The 25,562-nt window shown below is 44.3% G+C and overlaps 1 protein-coding gene across 2 annotated transcripts; it reads left to right on the top strand.

Annotated features, from left to right (window-relative positions):
* Positions 1-3,707: 3,707 nt before the first annotated feature.
* LOC117418475 (histone acetyltransferase KAT6B) lies at positions 3,708-20,819 on the top strand. Of its 2 annotated transcripts, XM_059035385.1 has the most exons (8): positions 3,708-3,799; positions 11,630-13,120; positions 14,026-14,124; positions 14,327-14,422; positions 15,318-15,353; positions 16,873-16,989; positions 17,420-17,653; positions 18,030-20,819. In XM_059035385.1, exons 1-8 carry the CDS (start codon positions 3,742-3,744, stop codon positions 18,839-18,841), a joined length of 2,943 nt encoding a protein of 980 aa, XP_058891368.1. In that variant the 5' UTR covers positions 3,708-3,741; the 3' UTR covers positions 18,842-20,819. The 2 variants fall into 2 exon arrangements, with proteins under 2 accessions (XP_058891368.1, XP_058891369.1); XM_059035386.1 differs by lacking the exon at positions 15,318-15,353.
* The last annotated feature ends 4,743 nt before the right edge of the window (positions 20,820-25,562 follow it).

The raw sequence follows: 25,562 nt of genomic DNA, 5'->3' as shown, positions 1-25,562 counted from the left end.
CCCCTCTCGCTCTCTCTCTCTCGCACACACTTGTAATCACGCTGTCTGTCTGGTCTGAGACTGCCTTGTTTCAGACTGTAGACTTGATACACTCTTTGAGGCTCTTTGGATCCTTTTTTCGAGAAGCTTTGCTTCCAAACAGACTAGTTGGACAATTCTAGTAAATGCTTTTTTTTTTGTATTCTATAATTAAAATAACGCTATAGAACAGGTTTATAAAAAGAATGCACTCAAGCTTATTTGCATGTATGGATTTAAACACGTGGATATATAGTCATGAATCCTTTTTGAATTTAAACGATTTTGACTGGGGGGGGGGGGGGGGGTTAGCAGACACATTTCCTCTATCGAAAGTTGGTTGTTTTGTGTCGGGGGGGGGGGGGGGCGAAAAAAACATATCAAAGCTTGGGGAGGGACGGGGGGCTTCGGCATGGGGTGAATACTTTAAGCACTTAACTTTGCGATGATTGTTGTTTTTTTTAAGGATTATTAGCTCTTCTTACTGTGAGTGTGTATGCCCAGCAGTGGTCGTGTAACCCCCCCACCCTCCCATGCCAGTATCAGTCTCTAGTTCTTATTTGGAGTAGTCTAGCATCTCTCTCTCCCTTTTCCATATTACAGATCTTTTTTTAATCTCATTTTTTGTTTTCTGTTTTTTGTTGAACGGGATAAGTCCCATGTGGTCGTTGAGAAGCTATTATATTTTGTTTAAAAAAACAAGGCGTGTGCCTTTGTAAAGAAAGACAATAAAGTTTGTACTTTGTTTTTTAGACGCCTGTGTTTTTTATGGTATCCTCTCTGAACTTTACAACTCCTTGCGCATACTGCTTTTCACCAGCAGATGGGGTAAGTATCCTCTGGTGGCACTATAATAAGATTTGTTTTCCAGTGGTTATTGCTGTTTCCTGAAATTAAGAGGGTCTCGATTATACCGTAGTTCAGAGGGGAATGAAATTCAATGAAGATACATTTTGGGTCACAAAAGGATATTAGATTCCTGATACCAGTCTCTCAGCTGTAACCACTAGACCACACTGCTTCCCAGTCTCTCTTCTCTAACCACTAGACCACACTGCTTCCCAGTCTCTCTTCTCTAACCACTAGACCACACTGCCTCCCAGTCCCTCAGCTCTAACCACTAGACCACACTGCCTCCCAGTCCCTCAGCTCTAACCACTAGGCCACACTGCCTCCCAGCCCCTTCAAAGCTTGTCAACAGTGAGCAGTGCCAGTGAAACGTGTGACTTCTCCATTACGAAAGAGCTCTGAGTGGGTGCTGGTCCCCATGTGTATGTCTGTGATTGGCTGCAGCCCGGCACAGTGGAAGCCGTTTTTAGCTTTTTTCTCAAAGCACAGCATGATGTCAGAGGCTGAGAGTGGAACAGGGAGAGTTATTTATACCAGCCCAGCCATGAGCACGGCACTGTGACTTCATGCCAGATACATCTGTCACTTCAACAAGCTCAGCCATGAGCACAGCACTGAGACTGCACACCAGATATATCTACTTCAACCCCAGCAGCTGCCCTGCCCGACCCACCTCAACAGAAGCATTATTATCAGTAGTAGTAGCATTACTGCTGCACGGTTCCTGTCATTGTTTTTGGAGATGTTTTTATTTGACCAGGAGATTTGCCCATTGAGACCGAGGCTTCATTTACAAGGGGGTCCTGGAAACCAATAAAAAGATTTAGAAAGCACAAGCAACACAATACAAACATGTGTGATTCAAACTTAATCAGAGACTTTAATGATAATAATAATGATTTAAAGTATCATCCTCTCAGCCCAGAAAACCCAATCGTTACACCTGCAGGACAATCACGTGATCTCCACTTCAGGGATCTGTTCCAGGACAGGCTTGTTTTCGCCATGTCCCCTCTGTGCCCAGCAGGCGGCGGTGCTGTCTGGGAGCCCCTTGGCTGAAGGGGAGCATGCTGAGCTGACACAGCATGGTATTTTGAGGAGGGGGATGAGGTCGAAGGAGCACGATCTGATCCTGAGCTAATGTTCTGGCAGTGGACGTGTGCTCACCGAGCTGGCTGCTCTAGTCTGTAGCGTTGCCAGCTGTCCTGGGGCTCACCAGACTGTTCCGAGATGCCTTCCAGGGCAGGGCAGGGCAGGGCAGGGCAGGGCAGGGTAGCCGACACAACCAGTATGGTAATCAGGTGGGTAAAAATGACAGAACAGATGGTCCTGAATAGCAGTGTTGTTTTTAAATACTCAGGGGATTGTGTTGAGAGAGACATCTAGAGAAATTCTGTGACAAATTGTCTTTTTTTTTCTTCTTGTTTTTAATATAGAGCCCTTTCCATCAGTATACCCTGATACTGCGCCCTTCAGCTTCCAGCACTCGGAGCTCAGTGTTAGCTTGTTTCTCATCTATACCACGGTTAAACCCTGATACTGCGCCCTTCAGCTTCCAGCACTCGGAGCTCAGTGTTAGCTTGTTTCTCATCTATACCACGGTTAAACCCTGATACTGCACCCTTCAGCTTCCAGCACTCGGAGCTCAGTGTTAGCTTGTTTCTCATCTATACCACGGTTAAACCCTGATACTGCGCCCTTCAGCTTCCAGCACTCGGAGCTCAGTGTTAACTTGTTTCTCATCTATACCACGGTTAAACCCTGATACTGCGCCCTTCAGCTTCCAGCACTCGGAGCTCAGTGTTAACTTGTTTCTCATCTATACCACAGTTAAGTAAAGTCTAGTAAAATGTAATGCAGGTAAACACATTCCTGATAACTTTATAAAATCGAACCTGCAGTATAAGCACTCTAAACTAACAATGAGCAATTTGTCTCTAATATTATTTTTTGATTCCTGTGCAGAGTGTAATAACCGAATTCTAAGAAGACCTTTGTTTCTGTTTCATGGGCAGGTGTAATGGGGGGAAGTGGACAGTGACTCATACTTCACTGATGACAAATGTACTTTTATATGAAGAGAACTCTGCACTCTATATTCTGTAAGTCACCTCACCTGCTTATAGCCCCCCGTGTTAAAGAAAGCCAGCCTTACAGCACGTTTCGTGTAAGCCCTTGTTTTAATGAAAGCATCCCTGCACTCTGGCTGGGTGAGAGCCATGGTCTTTCCCTGTGGAAAGCGCTTCTCTGCTCTCTGTAAGCTGCAGGACCGTGCGGAGGGAGGGATCGGGCTCCCTGGTGAAAATCCCCCTGGATCTGCTGTGAATCTGAGCTCGGTGTGGGTTAAAGGTCGGGGGGAGTGATGTTAAATTTAACCTGAAACCCGAGACCATCCAAGAACACTTAAATCAACCGTGCATCTAATGCTATGTATTTAGCATGGTTTAAGCTGCTTTGCCATGTCTTTTAATATGCATACCTTGCTGGTCTTTACAATGCTTGCCTGTGCTTCACCGTGCTTTCACTGTGTGTATTACACAGTTTGTTTGGTCACCCATTGAAGAGTGTGCCAATTAAACACCGAACCATTACATCACAGGAACAAATTACTTCTACCATTCTTTACCGTGCTTTTACCACGGAATACCACAATGATACTCTCATACTTTATTATACATACCCACTGGCTGATTTTGTAAAGCAGAAGGCCTCCTGCAAACCCAGGGTTTGTCTTTAGCAGAGCCGGAGCTGTTTCCTATGGCTGTGTGGCTTGTGTCCTGCCCTCCCTTACTCCCTCCCTCTGCCTTACCCTTCCACCTTTCCCCCGGTGTATATATAGCTGCTCTGAGCGGCAGAGTTCTCCTGGCAGCCAACATGAAGGGTCTAGTCTCGTTCTGCTGCTTCCTCGCTGTGCTGGTCCTGGGGACAGCAGGTAAGGCACGCTTTCACACCTCACTGCAGCTATTTGTTTGTTTGTAAGCAAAGAAAGAGCCTGATACAAAGAAAATGTGATGGCTTGTATTGCATTGCTGGTATGAAGGGCACTCCGCTAAATACGGGCTCGCTCTCTGCAGCAGAGAAAGGAAGACATGCAGAGGAATGACTTTGAGGGTGTTTCCAGTAACTTGCGACTGGTGGCTGCTGCTGCTGTTTTTTAAATAACAGGATTTAAGAAAGACCAGCAAGCGTGCAAAATGAATGCTTCTTTTTAAAAGAGAAGTGGTTTAGAATTCAGATGTTCTTGAAGAATGTTTAAAACAGTATTTTGCAACAGTGATAGTTGTAATAACAATGACAATAAGGATTGTAACACTACGGGGAACTTTGAAATGTTTTAGAAACATATATATATATATATATATATATGTGCATGAGTTTAAATTGCACTTTGCTGTCTCCTCCTCTGGAATGATGTATAAAGGTCAGCTGTTCTGAATCCCAGCAGAGACCTTTAATGAGAGACATGGGGTGGAATTCGATAAAGTTTTATGAATCTGGACCTAAATATTGTATTTGCATTATTCCAAAACGGGCAGCGCTAGCACCAAATAACTGACTAGAAAGTGGTAGTCGACTAATAGGATGTCACACGATTGCAGAGTGATTGTGAAGCCAGCAGTTTCAGATTACAATCCCTTAACGTATAAATGACATCTTGGAACATTAATAAAGAGTTCTAAAAAAAATCCAGGTGGTTTTAAAAAATAGTCCAGAAACAGCAAAGCATTACAAAACAGCACGTTCACAAATAGAGCAGCAGACATGATCAAATACAAGCGACTAGTCAGCCTATTCGACTAGTCAGCCTATTATATATATGGAGTACAGTATCGCTTGTTTCATTGATTGGTTGTTGGTCTCTTCTGCATTGCTTGTGAATGGAGGGTTGGTGGTTACCCTTGTTTGTCCTTGGGGTGATTCCTGCTCTCTCTCTCTCTCGCTCTCTCTCTCTGTATTCTGGGCTTCAGTCAGGCGACTAGGTTTGGAAACGCAGTGTAACTGGACACCTGTCGAAGTGCATACCCCCCGCCCCGCACCACCCTGGAGCTCACCACAGCTGCTGTCTCCCTGCACTGTCACAATCACAATTTATTCCCAGCAGTTGGCCTTTTAAGGCTATCCATTATCTTATAACTGGAGGAGAAGTGCTGAGCCTTATCAGAGACTGCTGTCCCTGTGGGCTTCCAAGCAAGCAAAACTGCCACTTTGCACTAAGAGGCTGTGTGAGGCTGTGTGAGGCTGTGAGGCTGTGTGAGGCTGTGAGGCTGTGTGAGGCTGTGTGAGACTGTGAGGCTGTGGTATTAACGATGGGTTTGGACTGTTCATGCGCATTCATATTCACTGGAATTCAATTGCAAGTCATATTTTAGTTCACTCTCCCAGAGCTCGGAATATGCAGTGCTGGCTGACGTGGTGCTTTTCCTTCAGGAACGGCCGTCCGCTTGTCTTCTGTTTCACTGTGTGTTTTGTGTGCTGCACAGGAATGTTAATCCGACACCAAGCTTCAGACCAAAATAAGACGGTTCCTCCTTGTGTTGTCCTTCCTCCCTGGCGCAGGTTAGGCTGGTAGAGACCCACAGGGGGTGGAAGAGGGGCAGTGCCTGCAGTGTAAGGGCTTATACTGGGGTTCATCTTTAGTATTGTAAGATACAAAAAAAAAGGCTATTGCGGTCTTCATCTGTTCTGTTCATTGATATTAGGCAAATGTGTGAATAAAATAAAAGTTTTAGAGATGTAACATTTCTCTAGGAAATAATAACACCAGTGCTTTATAGCAATAGCTCTAGGCATTGGGCCCCTTTGGGATAGCTGCCATCGTTCACTATGATTTCATCATCAGTCGGTTGCAGGTTGCTCCATGTTGGAAAAAGGGAATTCTGCTATAGGAATATTACTGCAATCTTTACGTGTTGAATGGATTTATTGTAGAGAAAATGCTAACGCTTCTACAGTGTTTTTATATAACAGGATGTCTTTATAGTCAACCACACGACGATGGCCTGCTATCATTTTGATTTCGTAGTGTAGTTACATGTTTGCGGCCTCCACTCATCTTGAAACGGCTGGTTTTAATTGTGGGTGTCTTGTGGTTAGTGACTGGTATTCTCCATTACAGCCCCACACACCCATGCTTCATTGCTTCTGAAATCTCAGACTGTCCAGTAATGAGTGGACTGATCAGCACAAGCTCCCAGCTTCTTCTCCAGACACTCCTGAGAACATTTGAACAAGGATAGGATCGGAACTGCCTGAATCAGTGCAGTGAAAGAATTCAAACAGCCTCCACACGGTTCTAGAATCAGAATTGTGGAATTCTTCTCTCTTCATTCTTTGCAGTAGAATCCCCCCAATACTGTGGTGTTTTTCAATAATCATTGGCACTGTTGCAGGGCAGATACGGTAAAGTAAAGCTTTTGGGAATAGCTTTTATGTCTGGTCTGCTGGACTTTTTAAAATCCTGAAAGCTTTACTTCAATAACGCTTGTTACAAAGTGTTGCCATGTAATGATTTACAATCCTGTGGGACCCATTCCTCCGGCTAAGATAGGAGGGCAAAGCTTACAATTGACGTACACAGAGCTCCTCATAGTATACTATATTACTGCATACCTTCCTCTGAGCTATACTGGTAGGCTGGGCTCTGGGAGGGCCAGACTGCTCTTTGTAACTCTATATTGTCCCTTACATTCAGATCTGCAGCCACCTCCCAAGGCGTTCTCCAGGCAGATTAACATTCCAGCGATACATGCATGTGAATCTAGAAGTTATTATACGGTAGTTCCATGGTAGACCACGCCCATCCCTTGAGACGGTCCAGCCAGGAGCAGGGTTATGAGACAGGCAGCAGCTGACAGGGACCCTGCAGCTACCAGTGCCCTCTCTCCCAGCTGCCCTGACCACCTGGAGAGCCCTCCTGTTTCTGTTTTGCCAGGTCAGTCCTCTAGCGGTTTTTCCTGGTTTTCAGTGGTGGAAGTTGATGAGTGCTGTATCAGGCTGTGGCGTGTTACAAATTAATATTTTACCCAGACTGCTGATGATATAATATCCCCATGTTCATTTTTCTTAGTTTGATTTGAACCTTAACCTCTCACCACCTGTCCAGGGTTATCCCGGTGACTGACAGGCATTGAAAAGACCTTGCCTGACGGAGTCCCAGATTTAGCACAGGCAGCTAGCAGCAGTGTGCCTTACTCTTCCTGGGGGACCTCCTCTTAGGGGGTGAATAGGCACAGAGGACTCGATGCTGCTCAGTCCTTGTAGAAGATGACTGCAAGGATGCATAATGTTTTTTTTAAGGAATGTAGAAAGTTTATTACCTAATTTTATTTACACCATATATATATTGCTGTAAGCACAGATTGGAACTGGAATGGTTTTTAGTGATACCAGTGTTTCTGTAAATGTAATATTGCATGATGTATGTTGCAGCCTTTGGTTCCCATCTGACTAAATATTGGATTCAGATATTTGTATTAATTAATCTTAAGTGCCCCCGAGCAAGCAAGTATTGACTGCCTACATCTTAGGTTTTCTGATCAATTTAATTTGTAATCTGTTCTGCACTACTGCAAAACCATGAGACCCTGTGAACCAAAAAGCTACAGTTTAGTGTACCATAAATCCTGCATTTCAGCATTCTGTGTTATTCCTATCTGAAGTCAGATATGTTTCTCATTTGCTTTGGCAGGTAGGGTCCTGGGATAGTCATCTGAATCTGGGACGGCTCTCGATTTAGGACGTCCCTAATCAATATCGGGCATACCCCTTTGAATCTGGATCACTTCTCTGAGAGTGCAGAGGTTGCATGCAGAACACTCAAAGTCTCTCAGCCGCTTGTGTGTACTGTGTATCGTCATGCTTACTAACCGCTCACTTTAAGGCTTGTTTTTTAGGTCCTTCAGATATGTGCAACAACAACAGAAATATGCAAATAAAATCTATTTTACAAGATAACAAAGACACTAGTTTACAGTGTTCCTGCAGATGTGCTGTTTAACAAGTTTCTCTGACAGCTCTCCAGCTAACAGAAAATAAGGAAAAAGTAGAACAGAAGAAATTCCCTATTTATGGAGTTAATGACGGCAGGGCGTTCAGACACCAGGACGACTAGTGCCGTGTCTTTAAATAGGAGAGGAATTCTCATCCCACTGGGACCCATTGTGAGTCTATTTCCATCTCTCGTAGTAACAAAGTCCCAAGTCTTGGACACCTGCTGTTGTCTGTCCTCTCATTCCCCCGCGGGCTGGAGGCTGGGAGGAGCTGAAAGGAGCTGACCCGGAATAGACTTCTGTGTGGTCCAGTATTAGAACTGGGGACTGTGGTCTGGTGGAGGCACTGTGGTCCAGTATTAGAACTGTGGACTGGTGGAGGCAGTGTGCTCTAGTGGTTAGAGCTGAGAGACTGGGAATGACACAGTGTGGTCTAGTGGTTAGAGCTGAGAGACTGGGAAAGGGGCAGTGTGGTCTAGTGGTTAGAGCTGAGAGACTGGGAATGACACAGTGTAGTCTAGTGGTTAGAGCTGAGAGACTGGGAAAGAGGCAGTGTGGTCTAGTGGTTAGAGCTGAGAGACTGGGAATGACACAGTGTAGTCTAGTGGTTAGAGCTGAGAGACTGGGAAAGGGGCAGTGTGGTCTAGTGGTTAGAGCTGAGAGACTGGGAATGACACAGTGTGGTCTAGTTGTTTGAGCTGAGAGACTGGGAATGACACAGTGTGGTCTAGTGGTTAGAGCTGAGAGACTGGGAATGACACAGTGTGGTCTAGTTGTTAGAGCTGAGAGACTGAGAATGACACAGTGTGGTCTAGTTGTTAGAGCTGAGAGACTGGGAATGACACAGTGTGGTCTAGTTGTTAGAGCTGAGAGACTGAGGGAGGCAGTGTGGTCTAGTGGTTAGAGCTGAGGGACTGGGAAAGAGGCAGTGTAGTCTAGTGGTTAGTGACATAAAAAACACGTTTCTAAAAAGAAGACGTCGATAGGTTATTCTGTGAATATCATGCCTCAGCTCTTATGCACCTCTGGATTCTCTGATGATTGTATTTAGCTTGGCGTGTGATGATGAGAATGATGCTGATAGTGTGATTGTATGAGAGGACTCCACGTGTTTGCACTGAATTGCTGAAGGACACCAGTTTGCCCATTACACTGATAAAAGGACTAAATGTTTATCTACTTGACCTGGTATGTTTTACCTATTGGTTGTGCTCACTTTTCTCTGTGAATGCATAAAGACCAAGCAACATAATTCATACATGCAAAGTTTAGTGGATGTCATTAATACATTCTTGAATGTGCAAGGGCTTCAGCACAGTCCCTAGCAGGGTGCGCTTTACATAACCCTCAAGACCATGTCCGTCGATGGTCCGGTTTTATGAACCGCACTCCCCTCTGAGTCTCACCACGTCCCAGAGAAGCAGCTTCTCACTCCGATGTTTTAAGAGGACGGCTGTCCCAGGAGCTGCCAAAAGAACAACCTTTCATGGGTCACAAAACAATCAGGGCAAACGGAAATGTGCAGCACCTCCAATTTCAACAGGATACCCCAACTGACCTGAGATTTTAATTTAGAAACTCACAAGTTTTGAAAGATCTCTAAACGCTACATAATTGTGGCGTAGTCGGACTGTATCTCGCCAGCTGTAGACAATGACTCAACATTTCCTCCCTGAGGAGGTGATACACTGAGTCCAGTATGTGTTCGATCTGAACCTTCTGTTATTTAAAAACACTCAGTTCACATTCTCACAGAACAAACAGATTCTAAAAAGCAGCCTTACTACAAGGGAAACGAAAGTTCTGAATTACAAAAAAACCACGATTTTTCTTTTCAGATTCATATTATCCATTAAGGTATATCAAGCTGAATACTAATGTAATTGTTGTTGGTTTTGGATGATGTATTTTGGGCTGTTGTTAAAATTTACCCATCACCTGAAGGCTGGTATATTATAACGTCGTCAGCTGCTGGCTAATCAACGGTAATTATTTAAGCCGTTGACATCGAATGCCATTGGTAATGAAGTGTCAAACATTCTGAATTCTGATCTGTTGCCATTCAGGACGCGAGAACACACTCTCAGCAGAGTTCTAGGTGTAGTTGCCACTCAGAAGTTTAAATGCAGGCATGACGGAACATTTATTTTTGTAGCGCAGCAACTAGAGCTCATGTACTCCGAGGAGCGAACCTGAGTTCAACCCCCCGTTTTGGATACTATTTCATAAAAGAAGCACATGTGCTGATTTCATAACTGTGCTGCAGGCTGCGTGGAATGTGTACAGCCTCTGTGGTTTCCACCAGTCACACCTTCTTCAGCCGCAATGGTAAAGGGAACTGGCTGAGTTCCACAGCTGTCAGGATTATATATAGTGGGAGCTATAACGCAGCGTGCAACCTGATCTATGCAAAGCTGTATACGGCAGATACACTGTTGCATGTTCCTGGGTTGTCAAGGTCAGTTGTAACAGGCTGTTAAGACCCGTACTGGTTATAATTAGACCGGCTTTGTCTCCTGTTCCCCTTATAGTCCCTGAGCTGGCCTGGAGCCCTGGATAGAATAACCGGGAGACCCCAAGTCACTACTCCTCTGTTACATACTGTACTGTTGTGAAACCATGGTGACCCATTCATAAAACACTGCTCTCCGTACTGTACTTTGGTTGTTAAAACTGGTGATTCACCCTGGACTGACGGCATGGTATGGCATGATTAGGCATGACTACGGTCATATTTTGCCTTGTCTTTTTATCGAATAAGACTTCATTTGGAGTGGGTGTTCAAGGGGACTGTGCTACAGAGTAAGATAAGAGACTGGGTCATCCGTGCCTATTAAATATATGATCTTTAGTTCAAAGAAAATAAATATGCTGCGTTTTGTTGGCAGTTTAATTTTTTATTGCATTAAGATCTTTATGCCACCACAGTTCCTCTGTTTATATCTGGTGAAACTGCTGTCGAATGTGAAATGTACCATGTTGTTTCTGGAGTGGGTGGGTTCGTGTGGTGTCTGTGAAATGTGACGGTCTGACAGCTTTGGAAACTGGACCAACATGGTATATCACTGGAATAAAGTTTGCTTGCTGAATAAGGAACAAGTTGTTCTGGACAAGATTGTGTTATACTACCACTTAAGGAATGTTTTACCCATCTATCTATATATCTATCTATATTTATCTATTTAAAAATGTGTTTAGAAAGATATATTTGTCTCATGATGCCTTAAACCAAAATGCTGATTGTATTCAAATTTAAATAACAAGATGTTAAAAATATATATATTTGTCCCGAGTAACTATATCCAATTAAGCACTTCAGTCCGGACAGCAGAATGTAAAAAATGTCATCAACAACCCCCTTCCTGAAAAAAGAGTTATTTGTTTTGTTCTTAAAGACTGTTTTTAAGCTCTCTCTCTGAGTGGGACACAAGGATCTGATTGAAACCTTTCTGATCATTTAGAAACGGCATCTGAAGAGGTCGTCAGCCACCCGGAGAGCCACGATGAGCCGCTGGTCCGACTCCAGCTACAGCACAATGGGGGCGACCTCCTTACGTGCACGTGCAACGGAGACTATCCCATCATTAACGGCATCAAAAAAACTATAGAAAGTACAGAAGCTGAGGAGGACATAGTCCCGAAACCTGACGCAGTATCAGCCCTGGATGATGGGGAAGAGAACGAGAAGAATGAAGAGCTGAACGCTGCAGAGGATGGAGAGCCTAATGCCTCAGAACAAGACAATGCAGAGGCTGCAGAACAGAACCCTTCAGAAGAAGAGGAGGAAGACTTGCAGGATGAAGAATCAGGTGCCTCAGAGGATCAGGATGAGGAAGAGACTGCAGAGAAGAACACCTCTGAAGAAGAAGACAAAGAATCAAAGACGTTGGATGAAGATTTAGTTGAAGAATCAAATTCTTCGGAGGATAACGTAGAGGCTGCAGATCAGGAAACACCAGAAGAGGAAGATAAAGAAGAAAACTTAGAGGGTGAAGAATCAACCACATCAACAGGAGAAGATACAGACTTAGAGTCTGAAGAACATAGTGTATCAGAAGAAGAAAAAGGAGAAGAGGCGGGAGGAGAGACCACGTCAGAGGAAGAAGAAAAGGATGCCTCAGAAGAAGACACAGATACTAGTGAATCTGAAGAACAACAGCCTGATGTAGGCGAGGGGGATTCGACTGCAGAGGTGATGGGAGTTGGAGAGAATCCTGCAGAGGCCAAAGGGGATGATGCCGCTGATACCTCCCTTGAGTCTGAGGAGCAAAGCGACGAGAGTGAAAGTCTAAACCGGGAAGATGAGACTGACCCCGAGTCAGAAGGAGAGGATAAAAAACAAGATGAAGTCGGCCAAGCTTCATATAAAGCCGTCGAGCCATTAGGTGATGATCCCAATGCTGACAGGAGCACCCAAGATCATGAACGCTTGGGAGAAGCACCAGAGGACAACCAAGAATCGACAGGAGAGCAAGATGAGGATAATGTGCAGGATTCCTCGCATGACCAGGTGGAACTCCAGGAGACGGAGACCGAAAATTATGCCTCTGATTCTAAGGGTGACACCAGCCAAGAAGATGATGAGAGTGAAGAGAATCTGGAACCTGCAGAAGACTTAGAGACTCAGGAGGAGGTTGAGGAAGGACAAGGGGTTGAGCAAGAAGGGGAGGAAGAACAGCAAGATCCTGCTCCAGAGGACAAAAGTGATTCTGTGGAGGAGGTGGAGGGAGAAAGAGGATCTCAAGAGTCTGAGGAGGACAACCCTGAGACAGCCGATGAAAGAGACAGTGAAGATTTGTCTGATCAGACTGAAAGTCCTGATGATAAAGAAGTGTCTGATTTGCAAGATGTCAGTCCTGAAGGAGAAGAGGAGGAAGCTAACAGTGAAGAATCCAGCGCAGAAAGCATTGAAACAGAAGAAGATGTCCCAAGATCTCAGGAGGAGAAAGAATCTGGTGAGCTGGGTCAGGAAGGAGGTCTGCCTGTTAATGGTGAGGCAGGAGAAGAGGGATCAGCGGGAGAGACAGACCCGGAAGACATTGAAACCGCAACCTCTGATCAACCAGCGACAGAAGAATCTGCCGAGGAAAAAAACGAGGAGGGAGAAGAAATAGAAGAAGCATCTATAGTGGATGAGAAAGGCGACGGGGAGGGCCCTCAAGATGTTGATGTCAAACCAGAACCTGGAGACGCCACCGAGTCTGAGGACCGTTCGGCAACACAGAGAACAAAATCTAAAATACCCAAGTCAAGGTTAACAAGAGGTGTGGACAGTTTATATATTGTAACAGAAAGGTGTATCCACTCAGTACGGGCTGTCCTTTTCTGATTGTGAGACAAAACTAGCAAGTCTACGGCAATATCATAAACCAAACATCTGCGGGAGGTAGTGTAGCCTGGGTTGAAATCCTAGCTCATGCATCTACAGACTGCGTGGGTTTGGGCAAGTCACTTATTTGGTAGATTCGCACAGTAAATAATCATGAATGCAAGTTGTGTGACTTTTAAAATTTGCAAGCAATTTTCTCTACAGTATGTGCAAAGTTCAAGCAACCAAATCAAGACTGTATTGATTTCAGCATCTTGGGGACAATTGCTATGAAATGTCACCCACAGCAAGTCAGCAGTTCCCCTAAACACCCCCTTTCGTATGGTATGAAATTACCGGTCATGTAGACATACAGGCTTAGTCTTTACCAGTGTCTGTAATTGGTCTAGTGGTAGAATTGAGAAATATTGACAATGGTGCTGTGAATCGATTTGAACAACACTGTGCGATTCTGTTATTCATTTCAGATATTCAGTGCTTGGAATTATATGTGCACATTGAAATTTCTGATGCTGGTGACCTAACGTACTGCATCAGAGGCACCCGCTTAGGGACTTGGGTTCGCCCCTCCTCCAGTTACACTCGCTTCATAAATAAACCAGTTTTTGGGGCAACTGTTGAGTGCCAACAACAAGCATCGCAAACGCTTTATGTAGCAAGTGAATTTCAGAACAAGTTGCAGGAACTGTGAGTAGGTTAAATCCCTAAAATAAATGATTACAGTATCCATGTCATTTTTTATGTCAATGTGTTTTTTTTTTTAGCTCACTCAGATTTCCCTGCGTGTTTGTTGAAGTGCCACCATCTTTATTCAACTGTTTCTTTTGTTTTTCTCTTCAGAAGAAGAGGATGAATTGTTGGCCTCTCTCCTTAGAGACAGATCTCACATTGAAGAAACACTCAGGCTGAAAGAGGACACCAAGTCAGACGACTACTCAGGTAGGCCCCCTGTGTCACTTACACTTCCTTAGGTCCCAGTTCAAAAGCTAAGGTTCTTATGTTCTTATGTTCTTATTGTCCTTAGTGAAGAAAAAAAAAACATGTACAGTTTCTTCAGTTGCTGTCGCAATTGGAATGGGTATTTTTGCATACATTTGTTAGTGATACGGTCAAATTAAATATGGTGAAAATTGTCTTGCAGCTGCACTCCAGCGTCTACGAAAGATCTACCACTCGGCTATCAAACCTCTGGAGCAGGCCTACAGGTACAACGAGCTGAGGCAGCATGAGATCTCAGGTAAGCCCTTCCCAAACGAGCGTCAGGCATGTATTGTGGAGCTGAGCTCACAACTGCGTTAGTGCATTCATTTCTAAACTCAACACTCAAGAGTGTTGAATAGTGAGGGATGCAATCCGATAAGGACTTTATGTTTTTAGTTGATGGTTCTGGGTAAACTTGTGGTTAAGGTTTTGGATTAGGTTGGTGTGTTTACTGTATGTATAGGGCAAGATTGATAAAGTATTACTGCACTGGTGGCTGCGTAGGACTGTAATGCATTCACTGGCATAGTCCATGATGCCCTGATGTAATCTCTGCATTGAAACTGGAAAATCACCACCCTAACATGGGACCAGCACACTGTGGAAATGTGTGTGCATGATCAAAGGACTATCTACCAACAATATCTTCACTCCACCCTACCTATGGTCTCTTTGGGTGAAGCAAGCACTGCTCAAAGCCTCAACTCTTTTATTTTCAAATGCAATTCACACTTTTTGGTTTTTCGTTCCAAAAAATTGAGGAAAGGCAAGTTGTAGTTTTTTGCACATGGTGATGTGAAGATCTTGTGCTTCTGGTACCAGAGAGAATCCACCACCGTCCAAACAACATCCAAAGAATGTTTTTTTTTTTTTTTTTTTTTTTTACAGTATAACTAATTTTCCATTCAGAATTAATTGAGATGGAGGTGTTGTGAATCTTTTGATGGGTCTCTAAAGAATCACGGCATTGTGCTTCTCCTCCGCTTTCACTGTCAAATGGAAGAAGCGGCTTTCTATCGTTTCTCATCTCTTTTCCCAGCACCACTCTCTCTCCTTCCCTATATCTCTCTGTCTCTCTCCCGCTCTCTTTCTCTCTCTTTGTGTCGTCTCTTACCCCTGTGTTATTCTTTCATCTCCTTCCCCTCTAACAGCTTACCCTGGACGAACGTTAGGTGCCTCAGCGACAGGTGGGTACCCCGGAGCCCCCTTGCATGCCACTGCCTGGGATTTTAACCCTTTCACTGTCTGAACATCCTGAACTATTTGGCACAGTCCCACTGGGCTGCCAATCAGACGTCTCGCTGTCCCATGTTGAATGCTGAATTAAGCTTAAAATATTATACGGTTGCCTATACTAGGTTCAAGCTACATTCGGTCCTATTATAATAAAGCTGCCCAGATTACTAGGGCCACTTGCAGTGTTTGTAAGGGGGTGCTGGTGTACTTGCTGTGAGGACAGTGAAAGGGGTGAAAGCATGCAGGACCGGGCCTGGAGCAGAGTGGCTATCAATTGGAGTATCAGGAAAGAGACCCTGTTTGAGAAATGTACCTGCCGCTGCATTGCTGGAAAGCTGTACTGAATACTCACAAGCCATGTAGTGGGCTATGCAACCTTCTGTGAGTGGAATATCCTTAGTAATCCTCCTATTAGGATTGGCTATTTCGCTTTTACCACGAGAAGCTGCTCCCTGGATTTCAGAACCCAGTCATTATAATCCTGGGTATTTCTTTCTACATAGTGCTGAGGTCTGGGAAATGAAAGCTGTGTTTTTTTTTTGCTATAAAAAAAACAAAACAATGCTGTCTGGCACCTTTCTGCTTGATGCTTGGAGGGGAGGGGGGGGGGTGGAGGGTTATGTCCATACTGTCCTTTTTGTAAGGGCACAGTTGCCAGCTTTGTGCTGCACTGCATGGCACGCTTTTGGGGTCTTGTACTGTTGTCAGCCCTTGGCCACACGACCACAGGATCATTCAGGAACGACTTATGCGTTTCAACATCAGAACATCTACAAGAAGTCTGTAAGATGAAGAACAGATTAGGGTTAGGGATCAGTCTTTCAAATCAGTAATCACAGGTGCATGAGCAGATATTCCCACCAGAAAGAGGAGTCGCTTGGATGATCTTTGCTATGAGATTGAGAACCATCCAAGCTATACTGCTTATTATATCTCAAACAACACCAGGATTATTGTTTGCTGCAGAACAGGTTATTTAAAACACACAGAGAGGGAACCGGGTAGTGATACCTGCAATTGTAACGTCACAGTGTAAGAGATATCCATTTACCCACACATTTTGAATGGTACTGGGAAGTGAAGAGGGAACTGAGACAGTGTGAAAGCAAGACATCCATCACACAGCAGAGACAATGTCATGAGGGCAGTTCCATTGTAGGAAGGTCACTGGTCTACACTGTCCCAAACCTAGACTGTGTAAGGCCTTGCTTTGGAACTTACTTGGTGCTGCCAATCACTATTGAAACCGGCAGTAAAAAGTACATTCCTTTATCAAACCATTCCAGGGTCATGGAAAAGGAGGTTTATGTCTATTAGAGTTGGTGGTAAATCTTGGGGGACAGTTTGTATAAAGGCGTAAAGGTGGCTTTGTACGTGTCTAATTAATGCCCCCCTAACTGTTACGGCTCTCTGCACAACAGATCTCCTTCCCCAGTGCTACACTCTAAGCCAGTCTTCTCTCTTTTCCAGATGGGGAGATCACCTCCAAACCTATGGTGTTGTTCCTGGGACCATGGAGCGTTGGCAAGTCCTCAATGATAAACTACCTCCTGGGGCTGCAGGACACTCCTTACCAACTGTACACAGGTAACCCTTAACTTTACACTGATAACACCTACCTTTACACAGGTAACCCTTAACTTTACACTGATAACCCCTACCTTTACACAGGTAACACTTAACATTACACTGATAACCCCTACCTTTACACAGGTAACCCTTAACTTTACACTGATAACCCCTACCTTTACACAGGTAACCATTAACTTTACACTGATAACCCCTACCTTTACACAGGTAACCCTTAACTTTATACTGATAACTGCTACCTTTACACAGGTAACCCTTAAGTTTATACTGATAACACCTACCTTTACACAGGTAACCCTTAACTTTACACCGATAACACCGACCTTTACACAGGTAACCCTTAACTTTACACTGATAACCCCTACCTTTACACATTGCGTCTTCATGTTTCTGACGCAGTGTTTGTGTGTGTGTGCACGCTTGGCAGGGGCTGAGCCCACGACCTCCGAGTTCACAGTGATCATGCATGGTGAGAAGATCCGCTCCATCGAGGGCATCGTCATGGCGGCCGACAGTTCCCGCTCCTTCTCCCCCCTGGAGAAGTTCGGACAGAACTTCCTGGAGAAGCTGGTTGGCATCGAGATGCCACACAAGATGCTGGAGAGGGTCACCTTCGTGGACACGCCCGGCATCATTGAGAACCGCAAGCAGCAAGAGAGAGGTAAGCAGCGGTCAAGGGAGATGATCAGATGAGGAGGGACATGAGATAGTCTGGAGGGGGTGGGGTTTATAGAGGAGAGATGGAAGGAATAAGGGAGGAAGGAATTGAGAGTAAGGGGAAGGGAGGGGGGAGTGGATTGGAAATGCAAGTGAGAGGAATACAGAGACACAGCAAAAGAGCCCAAGCTCACTTTAACCTTAATTAAAACAATTAGAGAGAAAGAAAGAACTGGGCAGTGTCAAACAATGTAACAGCAAGTGGCTGAGCTGAGGTTGGTACCCAGGGTCTGCTTTCTTGTCGTTTTTGGGATTGCCACGACTCAACTTCCTTGCATCCCAGAAGCATCGTTAGTCTCTCTCTTTTTCTTTTTCAAAAGGCTACCCCTTCAACGATGTGTGCCAGTGGTTCATCGACCGCGCTGACCTGATCTTTGTGGTCTTTGACCCCACCAAGCTTGACGTGGGTCTGGAGCTGGAGACGCTTTTCCGACAGCTCAAAGGGCGCGAGTCGCAGATCCGCATCATCCTGAACAAAGCAGATAGCCTGGTCACTCAGGACCTGATGAGAGTCTACGGCGCCCTCTTCTGGAGCCTGGCCCCGCTCATTAACGTGACTGAGCCCCCCCGCGTCTATGTCAGCTCCTTCTGGCCCCTGGACTACGCGGCCGACACCAGCCGGGAACTCTTCAAGAAGGAAGAGATCTCTCTGCTGGAGGACCTGAACCAGGTGATTGAGAACCGCCTGGAGAACAAGATCGCTTTCATCCGGCAGCACGGCATCCGGGTGCGCATTCACGCCCTGCTGGTGGACCGCTACCTGCAGACCTACCGCGACAAGATGACCTTCTTCAGCGACCCCGAGCTGGTCTTCCAGGAGATCCTGGACGACCCGGACAAGTTCTACATCTTCAAGTCCATCCTGGCCAAGACCAACGTCAGCAAGTTCGACTTGCCCAATCGCGACGCCTACCGTGACTTCTTTGGAATCAACCCCATCAGCAACTTCAAGCTGCTGTCCGCTCAGTGCTCCTACATGGGAGGCTGCCTGCTGGAGAAGATCGAGAGGGCCATCACCCACGAGCTTCCGGGCCTCTTGGGGAGTATCGCTTCAGATAGGAACCCATCTCTATCATCCTGCGAAGCCACAGGCTGCGGAGAGAAGCCCAAGAACCGCTATAAAAAGCACTGAAGAGAGGGAGAGGAGGAGGAGAGGAGGAGGAGGAGGAGAGGAGGAGGAGGAGGAGCAGGAGGAGGAGAGAAGGGCGGAAACCTAGCTTTTCAGTTCACAAAAAAATAGGAAACGCTGTGGCCGTGAAAATCTGTAAAAAAACAAACAAATAAAGTAGCAAAAAAACAAACAATCTCCTCCTCTCTCCCTGTACAGTACGTGTAGCACAGGACTGGCATCGACATGAAAATTGTGGGGGAAAAAAAATAATAATAAAAATTGAAAAATAGAAAATAAGAAAACAAAGACTTTCAGTCAGTACCAGCCTTTTTGTTATGTAATTTTTATTTTATTTTAATTCAGGTGCCCAGATTGTGGTCCTGTACGCTCGTCAGTATGCTAGAGCTGTAACTTTTTGCAAAAGCATCAATAGATATATCTGGGGTGTCCTTGTAAATTCGGGTGAAGGGGTGGGTTACAGGGATATGGGTTACAGTTTCAATCCCATTCCACCCTCATTCATATTCAAGGCTTCAGCCAAATGACAGAACTGTACCCCGGTCACATGACAAAGGACAAGGTGGACTTCATCTGGAAAGCCAACTTTGTCATGTGACAAGGGCTGTTGTTGAATCTTATCCAGGTTAATCAGCTGTCTACTGTCAGGTGTATCTGTACCTCTTTTTATATACGAGACTCAGCAGTAGTTGGTGTTGTATTCGGGACAAACCCCCCCGTGCATCTCTTTTGTTTGGGATCTGTTTTAGTAGTTCTGCTTTGGGAACAGCAAGCACTGAGAAGGTCTTGCTTGTCACCTTCCATTAGAATCAAGATGTATCCAGGATGAAACACAAACTGCGACCGCTGTTCAATCTTGCATTAAAAAAAAATATATACAAAAATGTAAGACCGTGTTTCATTCTCACAGACCAGGTGGTACTATTACTGCCTTTTTACATCGACAAAGCCTGAGGAATCTGTAGAATCCCAGGTAACTGATAGAATTCCTCTGCAGGATCGGTGGCTGATGCATTTAAAGGGGGGAGGCTTGCATGCTTGACGATTACCAGGGCCATGTGGGCAGTGTGCGGTGGAGGAGAGGAGAAGGTCTGGGAGGGGATAGGCAGAAACAGGAGCGCAGGCAGGTATGTGCATGAAAGGAAAAGGGGAGCTCCGTTTGTAAATGTAATTTATTTAAAAAAGGGAAAGGTTGGTAAACGACTGAAGGTTGTCAGGTGAGCGTAAAGCTGTCCACGGATCACACAGCTACTAGTGTACTGTCCCGTAATCTCACTGCGTTCCCCACTCTCGTGTGCTTCCTGCTGTGTGTATTCCACAGGTGTTCGTTTTCTTTCTTCTGGAGAGAAACTGCTTCTCGCCGTTTGTCTTCCTCTTCTTTTTCTTTTCTTTTCTGCCCTTTCTTCTCATTTCTTCCTTTGCTTTGTCTTTACCTCCCCTCCCTCTTCCTTCATTATTTATTCTTCTCTTTATTTCTTTTCTCTCACCTTCCTTTCGTGCTTTTTTCTTTTAGTAATCCACAAATCTTCTTTCTTGATTTCTTTATTTTGTATTCCTCATTTTCTTTCTTCCTTCCTTCTGACCCTTTCTACTTTCCCTTTGTTTCTCGCTGTGTCTCTTTTAGAGAACCCCCCCCCCCCCCGTTCCCCCACCACACACACACACATAATCCCAACTGTTTCCATAGAGAGATCTTTCTTTCTTTCTTTCTTTCCCTGTTTCTTTGATGTTGGGGTGAGCCGTTGTCTAAACCTTGGTGCTTCTGAACACTGGACAGTTTTCCTCGGATCCTCATCTTGTTGGCTCAGCTGAGACTTCTCGGGCACTGCTGCTGGAAGTAAATGATAAAAAGCCTAGAGGTGGACCTGTTTTAGCTGTAAACTGTGCTGCAGACTTGTGTGTGTGCATCTGGGAAAACCCTAACCACTTACTGTTTAGCTCAGAAAGCATTTTAATAAAAGGTCATGCTTTTCAATGGTCACACGCCTCCTGTCTTCTCATTCCTGTCTTACAGACACAGCTGGGCTAAAGGCAAGGTTTTCATCTTCCTTTTTAAAACTAATTTTATCAAATGACTGAAACCGTACTAGATTACAAAGCTCTCTGTCTGCTTGACGTTCAGGTAGTCTTTGAAAGAATGAAAAAAATAAATGTGTCCAGAAGGTGGCAGTCATCATACTTTTTGAAGATGCCTCTAACATTGGGGGTTACTGTAGCAACACTGTTTTTAATAAAATGCATACACTCTATATTACATATAATGATTACATGTTTCGTTTACAATATAATGGCAAGTCAATTTACATCAGCCTACTCTGCCTGGCTTGTAAACAGACAGCAACATAATTTTTGTTGCATGTAATTTCTAATGATAATCATCTATTTTCTTCACAGGGAAAGCCTTACTTTGATTGTCATTTTAGGCTCACACTGCACAGCAGTCTGTAAACAAGCACACGCATTAAAATGCTTCCCTTTCAAGTTACATTTTATAGTTCAGTCAGCTTTTAGTTTTAAGGGTTTTTCAATGACAGCAAGCCCACTCTTTCATGGATGAAAGAGCTCTATTTCAGAGTTCAAACACAAAGTCGCAGAAAACACAATGCAATCTGAAAACATGAGAACTAAAGCTTTACTCTGTACACATTTTTAAAAAGCTGCAATTCACCAGTACGTTGCTCCAATACATCATCCTGCCAAGACAGTTTGTTAAAGCCCTTGGTAAAACTTTTTAGGACAAACTGTTCCCAGCCATTGACTTCCGATCTCTACGGATCATTATGTAGTCTTTTGCTAATGCTGGGATGGATCATTTTCAAAACTACAGTCATTTCATTTGTTAAATGATAACTTTGACAATGTCGACCCAGGGTACTTTTTCGACCTGAAAAAAGAAACAAGGACCAGGGGTCACAAATGGAGATTAGATAAAGGGGCATTCAGATCAGAAAATAGGAGGCACTTTTTTACACAGAGAATTGTGAGGGTCTGGAACCAACTCCCCAGTAATGTTGTTGAAGCTGACACCCGGGATCCTTCAATAAGCTGCTTGATGAGATTCTGGGATCAATAAGCTACTAACAACCAAACGAGCAAGATGGGTCAAATGGCCTCCACGCATTTGTAAACTTTATCATGTTCTTACGTTCTTATATCAATATAGTTAAAGAGAACATTAAAAGATGCCAGTTAAAAATGCTCAAAAAATGACCAAATAGCCTGTCCTCAAATGAGGACAATGGCACTGAATGGGTTAAAGCAGAGTTACTGCAGCTGCAGTTTAGATGATTGGATGGATAAACTCACCCTTGTTTGGTTTCTAGTGCAGAAGCAGCTGCTCAATGCTTGAGGATAGAAATTCTGCAGTTCATTAGTGCACTGACTCCAAGTACTCTGCCAGACTCCCAAGGAGGCAATCTGAGATTACAGAAGCAGAACTGAAACAAATAGAGGGGTTGCTAAGCTAAGTCTCAGCCTTAGGGACAGCAAGTCTCTCAGCTTGTACAAGGTCTTTTGGGGTAATAGAGGTTAATCCGGTCTGTGATTGATCTGAGATAGTATAAGCTGTATGTGCAGCACCCTTACAATTACAAATATCCACAGACTTCAGATGGAAGGTGGGAGGACAGTACTTAGCAAGGACGGTCTGCTCTCAGGATTGAAGTGCTGTTGGGTATTGCTACTGTTTCCATGACAATGCATAGTGGCAGAGAACAGCGCTAAACTCAGGAGCTGTTGCTGCCAAGAGCCATACAGGTGTTTCTGCAAGAAACCAAACGGATGACATTCAGTTTCAAAAGTATAAAGCAACCATGACAGGGAATAAGTGATCATACCCAATGCAGCTGATGGATGCCTGAAGCACTTCTAATACCCAGCATCCTTCCTCCTGTTTTATTTAGCTTCTCATCTTCAGCATCAAACCTCATGACTAGACTGCCCTGCTGGAACAGCTCCCAATGCAGTGACATACATTATGCTACATAAAGGGAAGTTTTTAAAGAGCAGGTCATTTTCATGCCAATCAGAAGCACTCCTCAATGCTTCCAGAAAGCTCAATTCGGTGTAAAAAACTTGAAGGACCTAATTTTGAAACTTAAAGTAGAATGTCAGGCAGCAAAAAGAAAATCTTGCCAAAAAGATGAGATGAATATATAAGAGTAAAGCAAATATGTGATGTGAAAAATGGAACACAAAACATTTGAGGCTGATTGACCAGTGTTTGACTGACATTCACATTTTGTTAGTTCGTGTGACCTTTTAAAAGAGAAAAGAAACAAGATTGCTTGGTTTAATTAAAACCCCACACGGTATCCAAAAATAGCTCGTCAGACAGCTAGATTGTAGAGTGAAATCCATTAAAAACAAAGCCTTGCTTATCTCTGGTTTAGCCCCTGTAATAAGAATGGTCCCCTTGTCCTGTGAATGACAGATACAGTAATTGTAATGTCATTGCAGCTGCAAATGATTTGTCTGTAATAGTAGGTTTATTTCTCTTGCCTAAAGACGAGGTCTGTAAGGGTTAGTTGATTTTTAACAGAGCCACTCTGCGCTTCTCACACGACACTCTCCTCCACCAGCCACTCAATTCCATCACAGATGGATCTCGGTTAAAGTCTTTAACCCCGTAATCATGTCAACTCAATCGATTACGCTTCTGAGAAAGGCCGTGAGGTTATTATTATTTGTTTATTTAGTAGACGCCTTTATCCAAGGCGACTTACAGAGACTAGGGTGTGTGAACTATGCATCAGCTGTAGAGTCACTTACAATTACGTCTCACCTGAAAGACAGAGCACAAGGAGGTTAAGTGACTTGCTCAGGGTCACACAATGAGTCAGTGGCTGAGCTGGGATTTGAACCAGGGACCTCCTGGTTACAAGCCCTTTTCTTTAACCACTGGACCACACAGCCTCCTATCACGTCTCCTGTTTCAAACATAATCAGTCGGTGGCATACCCTTCTCGTCTGTGTGTTTATTGGTGGGGTGCTATCAGTGGGAGTTTAGACAAAGATCTCCTCCTGCCAAATGCAAAAAACTTTTCAGCGAGTTCTGCAATCAGAGGCACTAGTTTTTTATATTTACGATATATTCTTATGCAACTGTTTGTGCAATTAGTTTGTTCTAAATTATATGTCATTATAATAAACTAACGAAGGATCATTGGCTTGGAATCCAGGTGAATTTTGATTTTCAATCAGACTGCATCCGATACCATTCACAAGAGTCTTACAGTCAACGTTAAACAAGGAGATCGGCCATGCTTTTCTTTTACATTTTAAAGTAGGGTAAAAGAATGCCTGCTGATTCGTGACATTGATTCATGCTGGTATACAGCCTGTTTACTGTGGGAGGCTCACATTTGCTGTTGGCTAACATTTTTGTGTACCCTGCAGTGTGTAAAAGCAGTACTTTATTGTTTTTCCAACCGTAGAGCTAGTCAGTGACCATGAATCTGCTAGTACAAAGACCACTTCCATGCTCAGAGTGCTCGTCACTACATAAAGGGCAATCATATAAGAATCCAAAGATAGTTTAACAAGCACAAAGCTATCTTACTTGGAAAACCTCCACGTAGAGTAAGCAGAGAAATTCACTTCTTGCTAAGGACGTTCAGATTAAATACATTCGCCCCTCTTGGGTATGGTTTTGGTCCAAGGATATAATTTACTCCAGGCAGAAATGTTTAGCTTTTTTTGTTTTTATTATTATTTTAAAAATGTAGTGGTCGCCAATTATTTTTATTGTTTTCTCCCCAATTTAGTAGTGTCCAATTATTTTTAGGCTCAGCTCACTGCTACCACCCCTGCGCTGACTCGGGAGGGGCGAAAACAAACACACGCTGTCCTCACACTGCAGACTCACCATGCAGCCACCCAGAGCTACAGCGTCAAAGGACAACGCAGCCCTAGGCAGCTTACAGGTGCCTGGCCAGACCACAGGGCCAATTGTGCACCACCCCCTGGGAGCTCTCGTCCTCAGTCGGCAAAGGAATAACCTGGACTTGAACCAGCGACGTCCAGGCTATAGGGTGCATCCTGCGCCACTCGGGAGCTCTAGCTTTTTAATCTTAGCTTGCTGTCCCCATGTGCTCCACTTCTACTGGCATGTTTCCCAATAATCAAAGCTCAATGAAGCCTTTAATATCATGAGACAGGGATCAATGCCATTAAGCCTGTCTAATCTGTGAGGATTTAATGATTTTAACTTCATTATTCCTGTTGAGGGACAAGCAGGCCAAATAATTCTTCATTCTGTAACCTCTGTGACTCCTGCAGGTCGTTCTTGGAAGGCTGCCGAAGCCGGTTCTCATGTGCTGGCAGGTATGACAATGGCTGAAGAGCCGAAGCTGGACTAGATCATTAGTATGCTCGCAGGTATGACAATGGCTCAGTCAGTTTTCGTGAAATGGACTTGGATGGAGAAATCCATAGGTCACAAGTGTGTGGATACATAGGATCCTGGATTCTATTGGCATACTTTCATTGATGAGCGTCCATTTACCATGGGAAAACCAACTGACCTCCATACTACAAACTTTTCTGGCACAAAGCAGAATATTATGCCTAAAGCGGCTGGACATGTCTTCTGGTTCTAGAGGGGCGTGTCTCTTCTATAACCAGTAAAGGGTTTGAAAATCCATTTCATTTCTTAGCATTAAAGAACAAACCTGTTTAGCACTTTCATAAACCATGAAAAGTCCTCCAATGGGCAGCTGTTAAT

This window comes from Acipenser ruthenus, chromosome 13, assembly GCF_902713425.1.
Source record: "Acipenser ruthenus chromosome 13, fAciRut3.2 maternal haplotype, whole genome shotgun sequence".
NCBI classification, from domain to species: Eukaryota; Metazoa; Chordata; class Actinopteri; order Acipenseriformes; family Acipenseridae; genus Acipenser; species Acipenser ruthenus.
Note: the sequence above shows the minus strand (reverse complement) of the source record. Positions and strands in the feature narration are given on the sequence as shown.

Excerpts from the sequence above, each read along its gene's own strand:
- LOC117418475 (XM_059035385.1), top strand. The coding sequence starts at position 3,742 with ATGAAGGGTCTAGTCTCGTTCTGCTGCTTCCTCGCTGTGCTGGTCCTG. Across the intron at positions 14,423-15,317 it reads GAGGCAGCATGAGATCTCAG|CTTACCCTGGACGAACGTTA; the intron begins GTAAGCCCTTCC and ends CCCCTCTAACAG. Across the intron at positions 17,654-18,029 it reads CCGCAAGCAGCAAGAGAGAG|GCTACCCCTTCAACGATGTG; the intron begins GTAAGCAGCGGT and ends CTTTTTCAAAAG.